This window comes from Sander lucioperca, chromosome 4 (assembly GCF_008315115.2).
Source record: "Sander lucioperca isolate FBNREF2018 chromosome 4, SLUC_FBN_1.2, whole genome shotgun sequence".
NCBI classification, from domain to species: Eukaryota; Metazoa; Chordata; class Actinopteri; order Perciformes; family Percidae; genus Sander; species Sander lucioperca.
The window spans coordinates 2,864,505-2,877,489 of NC_050176.1; the positions used below are offsets into that span (position 1 = coordinate 2,864,505).

At 44.1% G+C, this 12,985-nt stretch overlaps 1 protein-coding gene across 1 annotated transcript; it reads right to left on the reverse strand.

The window, feature by feature from the left end:
* Positions 1 to 8,410: 8,410 nt before the first annotated feature.
* Positions 8,411 to 12,186, reverse strand: rtn4rl2a (reticulon 4 receptor-like 2 a). Its single transcript, XM_031284623.2, has 4 exons — positions 11,882 to 12,186; positions 11,080 to 11,306; positions 10,656 to 10,889; positions 8,411 to 10,482 (listed from the first exon to the last, which is right to left on the reverse strand). The coding sequence occupies exons 1-4, from the start codon at positions 11,937 to 11,939 to the stop codon at positions 9,622 to 9,624; spliced, it is 1,380 nt and encodes a 459-aa protein (XP_031140483.1). The 5' UTR covers positions 11,940 to 12,186; the 3' UTR covers positions 8,411 to 9,621.
* Between the last annotated feature and the right edge of the window lie 799 nt (positions 12,187 to 12,985).

Below are 12,985 nucleotides of genomic sequence, written 5' to 3' on the forward strand. Positions count from 1 at the left end.
CTTTGTCCTGGTCAACCCTGAGGTGTGCCCAGGCCAGCTGGGAGGTATGTATTACCTTAAAGGCCCTGCCTGAAACTGATTTCCCCATAAGAGCAACAGGGTTCTCAGTGAAATTTTTTTAGTTTGAGTGTCTTCATCTGCACTCTTCTCACTGGTTTGAAGTAGGGCATGGCTTGGGAGGAAAATGGCGTTGTCCTGTACGTTCATGCACCAATCAGGATGTAGCAACATTTGAATCCAAATATGAAGTCCTTAGGTTGTTTGCTTACTGTATGCTAGCAGGCCATTGTAAATCAAATCTGATCAAATCAAACCAGTTTGTGAGTGTTAACCCTTAATAAATGATCCATCCGTCAATCCATTATCTGTAACCGCTTATCCCTGTTCAATCCTCTTCAGGGTCGCAGAGGGACTGGAGCAGAGCTCAGCTGACATTGGGCGAGAAGCGGGGTACACCCTGGAACGGCCGCAAGACAATCCCTGGGCTGACACATAGAGACAGACAGCTTTTATGCTCCCATTTACACCTACAGGCAATTTACAATATAGTCAACAATTGCCTAACACCTGCATGTCTTTGGACTGTGGGAAGAGGCTGGAGAAACCTGGATAAAACCCACGCTAACACAGGGAGAACATGCAAACTCCACACAGGGCCCAAGCCAGAACCCTCTTGCTGTGAGGCGACAGTGCTAACCACTGCACCGCCATGTCGCCCTTAATAAATAATACTGTTGTAATGTTGTTTTTTTACTTTAACTCTGATCGTTGGGTCAGCTTAGGTTTTCGAGAGTGAAGACAACATGAAGCAAGTTTTTTAAAGTGGCCATATTATGAACTGAACACACTAGTGTGTGTTGTAGCAGTGTTTTGTCATTCAGAACGAGCTAGCATGCTACGGTTAGCCACCTCGTTTCGGCTAGTGACATAAAAAGCCCTGCCGATTTTGAAGGCAGGACACTTTCAGAAACCCGTATCTCACTCAAAACAGCATGGATGTTTTTTTTCCAAGTTTGTATGCATGTGGAAGCACCAGAGACACAAAATAACACCCCAAATCCCAGAAAAAGTATTTTTGTCATAATATGGGCACTTTAAAAAAAAGCTCAGTTATCTTCTCCTTTTCAGTAACACGCATCTAAACACCTCTACTGCAAACCTTCTGCTCATATCAATCGCCGCTCTCTATCTCAGCGAATGAAACACTGTAAACACAGCGAGGCGGACCATCCCACCGTAATTCATATAACAAAGTGAATGAAAAACTTGCCAGCACCCAAAGCTTCTGCCAGATTGCTGAGCTCATCTAAAGAGTGCGGAAACCCATCCTGAAAAACTTCAGTCTCCACACAGCTGCCTCTTCCTCACCAGCTAAACCTCATCCCCATTACTGAAAATATCTAAGCAGCACTTCGTCTCAGGCCCTGGTTTATCTGCACCGTATACTTAGAACTTGAATTCACTGTTGTAAGACTACACTTACTTGAGACTCCCCAAAACATTCAAGTCCAAAGTAACGGCCTGGTAAAATCCCAGAACAATAAAAAACAAAAGACAGCAATAAAAAATAAAACAGCATCATTAGGCCACACAAGAAGAGGGTCACTTCCCAAATAAAAGAGGAAGTGGAACCAAGTTTCATAAAATTGTTTTAGAAAAGGGTTTTAGCTCTAATTATTTCGAAACAGATTCATTTCTGTTTAAACTGATTGAACTGTGTTATATTTATCTCCTTATAAAAGTCAGTTCTGGGTCTAAATTGTGATCAAGTGTTTGGTTTTATGCACTACAAATCTCCAACCCGAAACTTTGCTTTGAAACACAGCATTGAAATAAAAAAATGTGCCAATGTCGTGTTACTTTTAATGGTCAGCAAAGGTCAGAGAGCTAAAACACAAGTAGGGCTTTAAATTAGCTTGCAATTTGCTAATGAAGACTTGTGACCAGACGTGGATTCGTCCCAAAAGACAGCTCTGATCTGCACAACAACTTGGGGTACATTCTGTTCTGTTCTATTCTGTAAAAGTCTAAACTATCACTCATGGTCATGCTGAGTGTTGAGCCACAATAACAGAGGAGTTCTTCTTTTTGTTTTTACTGTCCGTTCTTCGCCCTCGCTATCCTTCAGTTTGTCTTTGTACCCCTTCCTGCCCTGCCCATTTGAAATGCTTTTTTTTTTCTCTTCACCCAATTACTGTCGTTCTCTCCCCGTCTTCCTCTTATTCTCTCTTTTATCATCTCACTTTAAATTACGTCAGAATGCATCTGTATGCAGATGTGTCCATCTGTCTGTTGTGTGTTTGTGCGGGCACATGTTTGCATACGCGTGTGTTTGGTGCACTCAGCCCTCTGTGTGGCGTGTTTTTCTTGCATGCATCTATACTTCTGTAAAAAAGGGTAGAGTGTATTAAAGGGTATTTGTAGGGGGGAACATGATCACAGTAGAGTTTATGACGTACTCATCTCCTCAGAAATACAAAAATACACACTGAAATGCAAATATCTTGAAAAACATGCAAATATTTTTGGGCCACCTGGTTAATAAAATGTGGCAAGTCTTATGCACGTAAGAGTGTATATTTTGGTTGCATTTTTGTAGGTGTGTGCGTGTGTGTGTGTGTGTGTGTGTGTGTGTGTGTGTGTGTACAGTGTGTGCGTAGACATGCATGTGCGTTGATCCCGCTTGTGTGACGCGATGAGGAACGTCTGTCTCCCAATGGGCCTCTCTCAGGCGTACCAGCTGCCATTTAGGGTGCGCTCGCACGTGTGTGTGTGTGTGTGTGTGTGTGTGTGTGTGTGTGTGTGTGTGTGTGTGTGTGTGTGTGTGTGTGTGTGTGTGTGTGGACGTGAGTATGTGTGCGCACTTAAGCCTTCCAAATGTTCTTGGCTGCGAAGATATCCAAGTACATGACTCAAACGTCACACCTCTTCTGTTGCTATCTTTCTGTCTCCCTCTCATTTACACATAACATTTTTATTTTCAGCTCATTCTGTCAACAGCAAGCTCTGTTTTCCAGCCCATATTGGCGTCAGTAACTTTTCACCTTTTTCTGTCCTTCTCTCTTTCACACTCACACACACACACACACTGAGTGCCAGTCTGTGTTCACTACAGGAGGTCTCTTATACATTATTTGACATGATCGTGCATGTGTATCTGTAGTGGGTGTCATAATAACCATCACACACAGTATTCGATATTACCATAGAGATAAAGTGTAGCAACAGTATAAGCTTCATTAGGTTCCATTTGTTGTATTTTATTGTACAGGTGGTGCTTTTAATGCATCCAAAGCTTGCAAATGTGTCCATATGTATGCATTCATCTGCATAACTTTGAAATAACATGCAAGCATTACACCAACGACAACGACAGTGCTTCTTGGCTGCACACCAGATCAAAAGTCTTTCTCTCGTGTTGGCTTGTCGCAGCAACCAACCTCTGTTGTCTTCTCTTTGATATGGAAAAGATTTAGATTCCTACGCGCTGTGAAGATGAACAAAAGGATAAAAATGAAAACGATGTGTGTACAGAGGGCTATTTCTTTTGAAGAAAGTGCGATGTGAATACTTGACCAAATAGACATGCAGACAAATGGGACCATAGACACATGTTTTAGTTAACTCTATGAATGAGTGAGAGAAAATGTATGACTCAGAGGAGCTTGTCAGCTCATGCTGGAGGTTAAATGTTAGAAAGAAAGACGAGGAGCAGAGGACATGACGTCAAGGGCGCTTTCGAAAAAGAGGGTATGTGTGAAAGCAAGAACACAGAGGCCTGGTAACACAAAAAAAAGATGTCAGATTTGTTGCATGGGAGTCTGAGGGGATGCATGAATTCAACTCCTGAACACATAAAGGGGTTACAACAACAACATGCAAATTGTGTACGTGCATGAGAGAGTGAGAAGTATGGTTATGAATGTATGTGTGTGTGTGTGTGTGTGTGTGTGTGTGTGTATGTGTGTGTGTGTGTGGGAGAGAAAGAAAGAAAGGGAGAGCGATAGGGGCCCAGCAGGTGGAGGCAAGTTGTGTGACAAAGTAGTGACGCACTCGAACAAGCTTGGCAGCAACCAGCCCCCTCCCAATCTCTGCTGTGCTCCCTCTCTTCTCATGAATAAACTGGGAATCATTATTATTCATCTATTCAACATACTGTAGCTTCCACAGATATGTTCACATCCCCGCCCCCGACTGTGTCTGACGGATGAGTGACACGAGCATCTTCCAATGGAAGAAGAAGGTGCGTCATGGGATGTTTCTGCCGCACAAAAGCTTGGAGACCAATTGGAATGAGAAGGATGAGCTGTCTGATGTGCTGGTTTCATCCTTATATAGGCATGACAAGCTGTGATTCCACCTCCGTGCCACATAGTGTGATCTGTGTGTGTGTGTGTGTGTGTGTGTGTGTGTGTGTGTGTGTGTGTGTGTGTGTGTGTGTGTGTGTGTGTGTGTGTGTTTGCAGTGTGAGTGTTTTGTATGTACTGTAACAGCTTTGTTGTATGTTTGCTCAGTCTAGTACAGAATGTTGGACAAGGTTGTATTGAAGATGTATGCCTCCCCTACTAATCTGTAGAGCAGCAAAGATTAATCGATTACTTGTCAACTATTAAATGAATCGCCAACTATTTTTGATTGATTTGAGTCAAGAAAGATTCTCTGATTCCAGCTTCTTAAATGTGAATATATTCTAGTTTCTTCTCTCCTCTGTGACACTTACCTGAATATATTTCGGTTGTGGACAAAACCAGACATGTGAGGCTGACATCTTGGGCTTTGGAAAACACTGATCGACATTTTTCACCGCTTTCTGACATAATAATCGACAGATTAATGGGCAATGAAATTAATCGTTAGTTGCAGCCCTGCTAAACTGTGCACGTGCAAAGTGTATCTTCCTTTGCCTACCAAATAATTGTGTTTGTATGTTTACCTGCCTTCCTAATAACTGTATGCAGGTTGCAATGTTCCCATGACAACACCAAACTCTCAAATGCTACTAATCAAGTGCTACGGATTAAAAAAAAAGTGCAGATGGTTGTGCTTTTATGTGGCTGGATAGGATTTTGAGACAACCACCTTTGGATTTAAGGTTCGTCTTATCTCAACCCATCATCTACTGCCATCGGGTGAAAGTTTGAATTTTCCAAACACTGTTTGACCAAAATGCTGAACATGGTAAGCATTACCTGCTAAACATCAGCATGTTAGCATTTTCTTTGTGAGCATGTTGATGTTAAGATTTAGCTCAAGGCATTGCAGAACCAAAGTACAGCCTCACAGAGCAACTAGCATGGCTGTAGGGTGGTTTAAATGTCTTCTTTGTTAACGCGTTAAAGATAAATGAAGTTCTATCCGCCTCCACTTTGACAGCAGAAATCCCAGAAGTTTAGTAGTCTTTCCATTACTATTCTTCCACTGCAGTTGAATGAGACTTTGTCCGGGGAAACAAAGAGAGAATTTTAAACTAAAAAGACAAGACTCATTTTGGAAAATATCCTCTCACTTGACTATCTAAATCCTCATAATATCTTCAGCTAAATGTTGTCATGCATTTTCGTACAGAATGAGGAGAGTGGGTTTTGATTAGAACTGATTAATTGGTGATAAAAAGCGATAACTTGACTGCCAGTATGATCAGGAGGAATGATTACAGCGACCAACAACATATATGTGAGTAATGCATGAGAATGAACCTGACTGACTGCATGAGAATGAACCTGATGTTTACAGTAATGGTGGTTCCATGCGCATAACTCAATGTATGAATTTGTGTGTAATAATGTAATGGAAGAAGGTTTTCTTTGTAAAGCCCTTTTAGGTGACACACTGTGATTCAAGTTCATGTTTATGAATGGAGTCACTAACCCTAACCCTAGTTTCTATTTTAGGCAGAAATTCTCACATGTCCACAACGCTCGATGGTGTTTTAAGCCCCCAACGTCTCCTTCCAGGCAGCGCTGCAACCGTTGACTTGAAGGTGCCTAACCTTAACCTTAACCCTAACCATAACCATAACCATTGCCTAATCCTAGTGCGCTGCCTGGAAGGAGACGTTGGGGGCTTAAAACATCGATAAACGTCCACAGCAGTTTGGGGGTATAGTATGTTTGAATCAAACTAACTGTGTTTAAAAAGAAATTGTATTAAGATTTATTATTATTATTATTATTAATAACCACTCACCCATCATTGCCCTCTGTACTCTCTGCTCAATTGGTCATCATTATCCATACGTAGACTTTTGCGCTGGTATAACTTCATCTACAAATCCATCCTTGGATTGCTGCCCACATATTTATCCAGTTACATTTCACGCAAGCACTGCAGTCACAGCCTATGCTCCCAGGCCTTTATTACCTTCAACGTCCCATCAGTTCGTGCAAAGCTTGGCAAAAAGTCTTTCTCTTTTTCTGCCCACTCAACCTGGAATGCACTGCAGCAAGACCTATAATTGCCCAGCTTGATCCTGCTAGTGAATTCTAAACTCATTTTAAGGGCAATGGAAAAATTTGTTTTAAGTACTTTAGTGTTTTAAGTCTACTTGGGACTTTCGTTCAAATATTGTATTTTCTATTTGGTAAATCTTGTTAATACTGTTGTAATGTGTTTGTCTGTCTGTAACTAATGTTGTGTAATGTCCCAAACAATGAGACCCTGAGTCTTAATGAGATAACCTGTATAAATAAAGGTTTAATAAAAGATCTAAAAAATCTTATATCTACATGTGATGCTCAACAATGCTAATAATCATTATTATTTAATTACCATCAGAGTTGGTGTTGTCTTCTTATTACATGAAGTCAGCATATTGCAAAAGCAGGTGTCATTTATGTAATTGGAGCATTGTACCTTTCACTGTGCTTGAACTGTCTGTGAATAGGAACGAAGTTTACACTGCTGGTTTTCATCTCCACGCTTCCTGTTCTCCGTTTTTCTCAGTACAATAGTTGCACAGTTGAGAAAGCTGGACAACTGCCTGGAGGACTTACACAGTGTGTGCGTGCGTGCGTGCGTGCGTGCGTGCGTGCGTGCGTGCGTGCGTGTATGCTTTTATTGCTTTGGGTGTTTGACTGGACACTCACCAAGACATAGAAAGAAACGCCCACACAAGCACATTTTGTTTAAACAAGTATGAATATATTCATTCTTTATGCTGCATCTTACAGTAACACACTTCTTTTTCAATCACAGTAAAAAAAATCAATAACAAATAGTCCACTCACGTATAGAATTATTACTTTCTTTCTCCAATACGAAACAGAGAAGATGCACATTGACAGACTGAACAGGGAAACAAATGGTATAATTGGCACTTTGTTCGACTGACAGTGACCCCACTGTCATGGCCACCGGAGAGCACGCAGGCTCAGTTTGACCCTCCTCCACGAGATTCAATAAGAGACTAAACAGCGAGATCACACCGAATATTTCCTATAATCATTCTTAATCAAGAACTCCATTGACAGAAAATCTCAAAGAGGCAGTCGTTTATCCTGTAACTCTGTAAACAGATTGTGTGAGATTCTTTCCATTGAAGCAAGGCTGACTGCCTTCGTGTGTGTGTGTGTGTGTGTGTGTGTGTGTGTGTGTGTGTGTGTGTGCGTGCGTGCGTCCGTGCATGCGTACATGTGTACATGTGTGTGTTGGTGCCTCTCTCTAAGAAAACCTCCCACTCTTTCACTCCTACTACATCTTGGCCTTGCCCTCGTCTCCTCTATTGGAGCTGAGGCCCCTCTACTTATATCCTATCTTTGGCTTTGAGAGATGGTGGATGCTATAGGAAAACAGTGTGCAAATAAAAGTAAGGGGAAAAAAAGCACACATACAGTATCTTGATAAAGGTTGGCTGCTGAATGAGAGAGTGCATCTCTATATTTGGTAATTTCCTCCTCCCTTTTTTTCGCACTACTTCTGCTGCTCGCTCAGAACATTTTATTCTCCTTATTTTTGCAGTCTCAGCATTAAAAGATTTCCTGTCAGTCCTAAGGTGTCATCTGCTCTCTGCCACTCTAACAGTCACCGTACTCTCCCATTGCTCTCTTAGTGTATTTACAAACCAGCCAATTTGCACCTTGTCTGTCCATCTGGCACCGCCCACCGACGAGTCAGTGCAGTGACAAACCTGCTGACGTATTTGCCTTTTGAAGAGGAGCCGCCAGCTTGTGGATCCATTCATCCTCATTTATCCAGACACTCACAGACAGATGTCCATCACAGCCAGAGCTATTCAGAGCGTCTCTAGCTGTGACATCAGATCCATGTGCTCGGCCCTTTCAGTCCCCTTTAGTCACGTTTTAGTTACACAGCGGCAATCTGCTACTTTTTTGTTGGATTTTTGTTTTTAGTTTGTTTTGTCACACATTTGTTATTTGCTTTTGCTTCCAACACAAAGTCCCTTTTTTTTAAGTTAAGTTCTGCAAATACTGCCCCAAAGAAAAGCATGATTCAGGAAATATTCGGTGTAATTTTTTTATCAAGATCTTCTGCATCCAAGTCAACAATCATTTACACAGTATATCAATATGTCACAGAAAGACATCCAAAAACTGAAATCTCTGGCTTCCTGACAGGAAGCATTTTCTCCTTGTGGTTGTCTCGAATGACACCACGTTTACAGAAAATGGTGTGATGGTGGTGTGAGCTGGATGAATGGAACAACTACTGATGAGTGGGTTTATTACTTTGCTCCTGCTGCTTCTGCCGCCAGCACTGTCCTTCACAGTGTCAAACTGTTTTCTCACTGTCTCTTCTCTTATTGCTGCATGAACACTGTCCCCCTCCTCCCTCCCTTTTTTCTCTCTTCCTCTTTCTAATCCTGTTTCGTTGGAAACAACCCTCCCTTCCTCTCCCTGTCATTTTCCTTGCCAACCTTCCTTCTCCTCTATGTCCTTGCATTCCCCTCTCTCTCTCTCTCTCTCTCTCTCTCTCTCTCTCTCTCTCTCTCTCGCTCTCTCTTCCCTCCCAGCTTCACAGTATATTGTCTTCTCCTCGCTGTCTGGTGGTAAACTCTCAGCCTCACTGTGCTTGGTCCTGTCGAAGCACTAGCCTTCTCTCCCGGATGAAGATGAAAATGATTGAACTGGACCACAGAAATCAGATATCACAAAAATACATACCTATTTACATCACACTTTAAGTGACTTTAAGTCATTACTGTGCACTGATTCTAACAGTAATTGCAGTATTGGTAGCAGCCAGTTAATCGGATGCACTAATAAGCAATAGTAGTTATACTGTAACTAAGTTGAGGTGACAACATTGACAACATCATTCACAGCTGCTATCAAATTGCACTGATATTAGTGATGGACTCAGCCCTCGTAGCCCTGATTGCAGGGAATCATAAACGTGACACCATACAGGTGAGACACAGAAAGCCATACCTGTAGAGTATTGTAAATGTATATGAACTTAGCTGAAGAACTCTTATCAGCCCTGGAAAGTGTTAAGCCCTGTAGGTGGTAGATTCAGAATCTAACCGTCCCCCTATCTCCCTCGCTGTGCCTTGAGAAATGGCAAACAGCAAAGTGGGCAAAGGGGGTGTAGAGTCTAACAGGTAACCTCGCAGCCTTTAAAACAGGCTGGAAGTGGGTAGGGGTGTGGGACTGAGAGTCAAATTCAGCCGAACAGCAGGTGGAGGTTGAGGAATAGGCTGAAAACAGAAAGGACTAGTAGTGAGAGGAAAGAGGGCGACGAGGACGAGGGAGAGGAGGAAGATGGAGGCAGGTCAAACTCAGGTGGACAGTCGAGCTCGAAGCATCGCAGGGTGACACCTGAGTCCTCGTTGCCGTAGTTTGCCCAGTACTCTTCTGCGTCGAGTTTGGGCAGCGCCAGCTCTTCCTCCCCTAACTCGTACTTGACTACCGAGGTGGTTGTGGATGGGCCTTTGCCGTACAAACCAGCTTTGACAGTCTCGGAGGATTTCTCGAAAAGGCCTTTTGTGGATGACTGGGGCTTGTTCTTGTGGAACCACCAGCGGGTTTTGGTGCTGAAGGTGGTGGTGGTGGAGCCAGCGATGGAGCCAGGGTCGGGCAGGGGGCAGAGGGCGAAGTCCATCTCGCGGAGGAAGCGGAGGTCCTGGTTGCGTCGGTTGGAAGGGGAGGCGCAGATCACCTCAGATGAAGAGACGCGGGCCTCACGAAACCACTCCCACAGGGCGCGGGCCTCGCAGCCGCAGGACCAGGGGTTGGCGTTGAGGCGGAGGAACTCGATGCCCTGCGTGTCCCTCAGGGCCTGGCTGGGCATCTCGGCCAAGGAGTTGTTGAAGAGAAAGAGCATGGTCAGGCGGCCGAGGTCGCGAAAGGCGCGGCGGTTCACCTGCCTGATGCGGTTGTCGTGGAGGAGAAGGCGGTCGAGGTTGACCAGGCCACGGAACACGTTCTCTGAGAGGGTGCGGATACGGTTGCCATGCAGGAATAGCTGGCTCAGGTTGATAAGGTCAGAAAAGATGTCATCCTGCAGGAAGTGAAGATTATTCTCCTGAGGAAGAAAATAAAAGAGGAGAAGGGATTTAGCATTAAAAGAACAGACACACTGAGATTTGTAATATTTGTCATTTGGATTTTTGTGATGCTGTGTGGGTGGCTGCATGTTTATGTGTCTGTGTGTCCGAGTTATCTGCATGCATTTGTATGTCTCTCCGGCGCCCCTACCTGCAGGTAGAGGAACTGCAGGCTGTAAAGCTTGTGGAAGATGTCATGGGGCAGGGCAGTGAGCCGGCAGCGGTGCATGTGGAGGCTCTGGAGCTTCTCTAGGCCGCGGAAGGCCCCCCCCTCCAGCCTGTGGAGGTTGGGGTTGTCCCCCAGGTCCAACTCCTCCAAGTCCCTCAGCTCACTGAAGGACCCTGCCTCAATCCACGTGATGTTGTTGGAGTACAACCACAGGACCTGAGGCAAGAAAATACATGCATATATGATGAACGGTGTTTATTCTTCTCCGTGGATATTATTTCTCTTTAAATGTGAAAAATATAAACAACAATGCTGAAATAGAACTTTTCTGTGCCTCAAAAAATAAAACATAGCTGCACACTTCTCCTTCACATCCTCCAAATTGTCCAGACTCTCAGAATCTTACCTGAGTCCCGAAGCCAAAAGAGCCAACTCTAAGCTCCGTGATGCGGTTGTTCTGGAGGAATACACGCTGCGACTCATTGGGCACTCCGACCGGGACGGCGGTGAAGTTCTGCGCCTGGCAGCTCACAGTCATGGGCGTCGGGTAGCACACGCACAGGTGCGGACACGCCGACGCCGGACTAGGCTTGCCGAGGACCAGCCACACCACCAGCCAGAGGGAGAGACCGCCTGGAGGAGAGCAGGGAGAGAAGGAAGTGAGCGGGAGCTGTCCGTGGTGCTGATATCATCCGGTATTATACATCACAACAGCACACTGAGTCCAAATCGGTGCATATTCATTACTTACTTATTGCATTGGTATTTTAGTTGGAATAACATTTATACTATCTACACTTTACAGCTTTATGTTTCTACGATAAGTTAAGTTTACGTCTCAGCACTACACTTGCACCGACCATTACGCACAGCCTGATCACAAAAATGTCAAAACATAGCGGCTCTTTCTTAGCGTTAATTCATAGTTCTTCACATATTCCACTTCACATTCTGCAATCTGACTTATAAGTCATAAAAATAAGTCATTTTCTGACAGAACTTCCGAGTTTCCTTTCGAATTTGTATCCAATCATCCAATCATGTATCCATATTCAGATCCATGTTACATTTCACATAAAAAGTAGGCTACCGCAAGCTGTCTTAGAATAAAAACTTAGAAATGGTTGAAAAAGAAGTGAAAAGCAGCATTAGCTCTATGTTTGCAGTGTCCATGTATCCAAAACCAAAGAAGACAGAGACAAACTTACTTTTGCAGTTGCGCATGATGGAGCATCGTCGGCTCCGAGTAATCGAAGAGGTGTCCATCCTGAACCAAAGCCCAAAGCGAGTTAGCCTAAGAGGGCGAAGTAAAGCCTGCTATCTCCGCTGATGCCCTGGTTCCCGAGTCGGAGCGACTGAGAGTGTGCCGGTTGATGGCTACCAGTGTCCCATATATACTCAAGCATCCCGTTATTGCCTACGGCAGTGGGCACCCAGGAATCTCCTACGTCACCGATACGGGGTCATGAATGAGTGAGGGCGGCAAGAAACGGAAAGGGGAGGGGCCCACCGTAGGGGATTCTCTTGGAGAGTTTGTATGCGCGTAAAGACTGGTTGGAGACGTGCGCTCAGACTCTGAGAGGAGGAGACTTTCTCGACGCACATAGAAAAAAAGAGGGAGGGAGGGCGAGAGAGTGAAAGTAGAAACAGTGAAGGGGGGGGGGGGGCACGGCACGGCACGGTGCCCGGTAATGATGACTGGGCTATGTGGAGGAGCGGAGAACGGGTAGGAGAAGAGCGCACAGCTCGTTTCCTGGCTGGCTCTCTCAGAGACCGTTATGGGCTGCTTCCGGCGCGCTGCAGCCAGACAGAAAGCTACAGATAAGGGCTTAGATGATTCTGCCTTAGAAAAAGGAGGATGCCCCCGATTTATCATTCAAACGCAAGGGAGAACTCGGTGCCAGAAAAGAATCACACAAAACAACCATGACTGAGTAGTATTTGTTGTGGAGGCTAAATATGAAATGCTCCAGTCATTCTGTTTGTACAATTATAGCTCCTGAGATAAATGATTTTAAGATGGAGATAAGTGGCTAAACAAGACAAGAGTGGTCAGATAGAAGTATTCTTTTATTGACTATTTAAGGACGTTTGGAATATGTAAAAATGAATGGGACTTGTCAAATATATTTCCTTCCAGGCTTATTTCCCTGTTTTTTATTGCACAGGTTGAAATATTATTAATTAGGTTTATAAATGGGGGAATTGGACTAGTAATTAAGCCAAAAAGCAGAAAGACAGCAAAACACAACAGATGCCTCAATTTGCACGCCACTTCAAGTCTGTTTTGCTGTGTGTCTGTGCCTCAAGCT

What these genes read in the sequence shown, in the direction of transcription:
- rtn4rl2a (XM_031284623.2), bottom strand. Translation starts at nt 11,939, where the DNA reads ATGGACACCTCTTCGATTACTCGGAGCCGACGATGCTCCATCATGCGC. An exon ending in CATCATGCGCAACTGCAAAA is followed by an intron (nt 11,307 to 11,881) that starts GTAAGTTTGTCT and finishes GCTCTCCTCCAG; the next exon opens with GCGGTCTCTCCCTCTGGCTG. An exon ending in TGCAGTTCCTCTACCTGCAG is followed by an intron (nt 10,483 to 10,655) that starts GTAGGGGCGCCG and finishes TTTCTTCCTCAG; the next exon opens with GAGAATAATCTTCACTTCCT.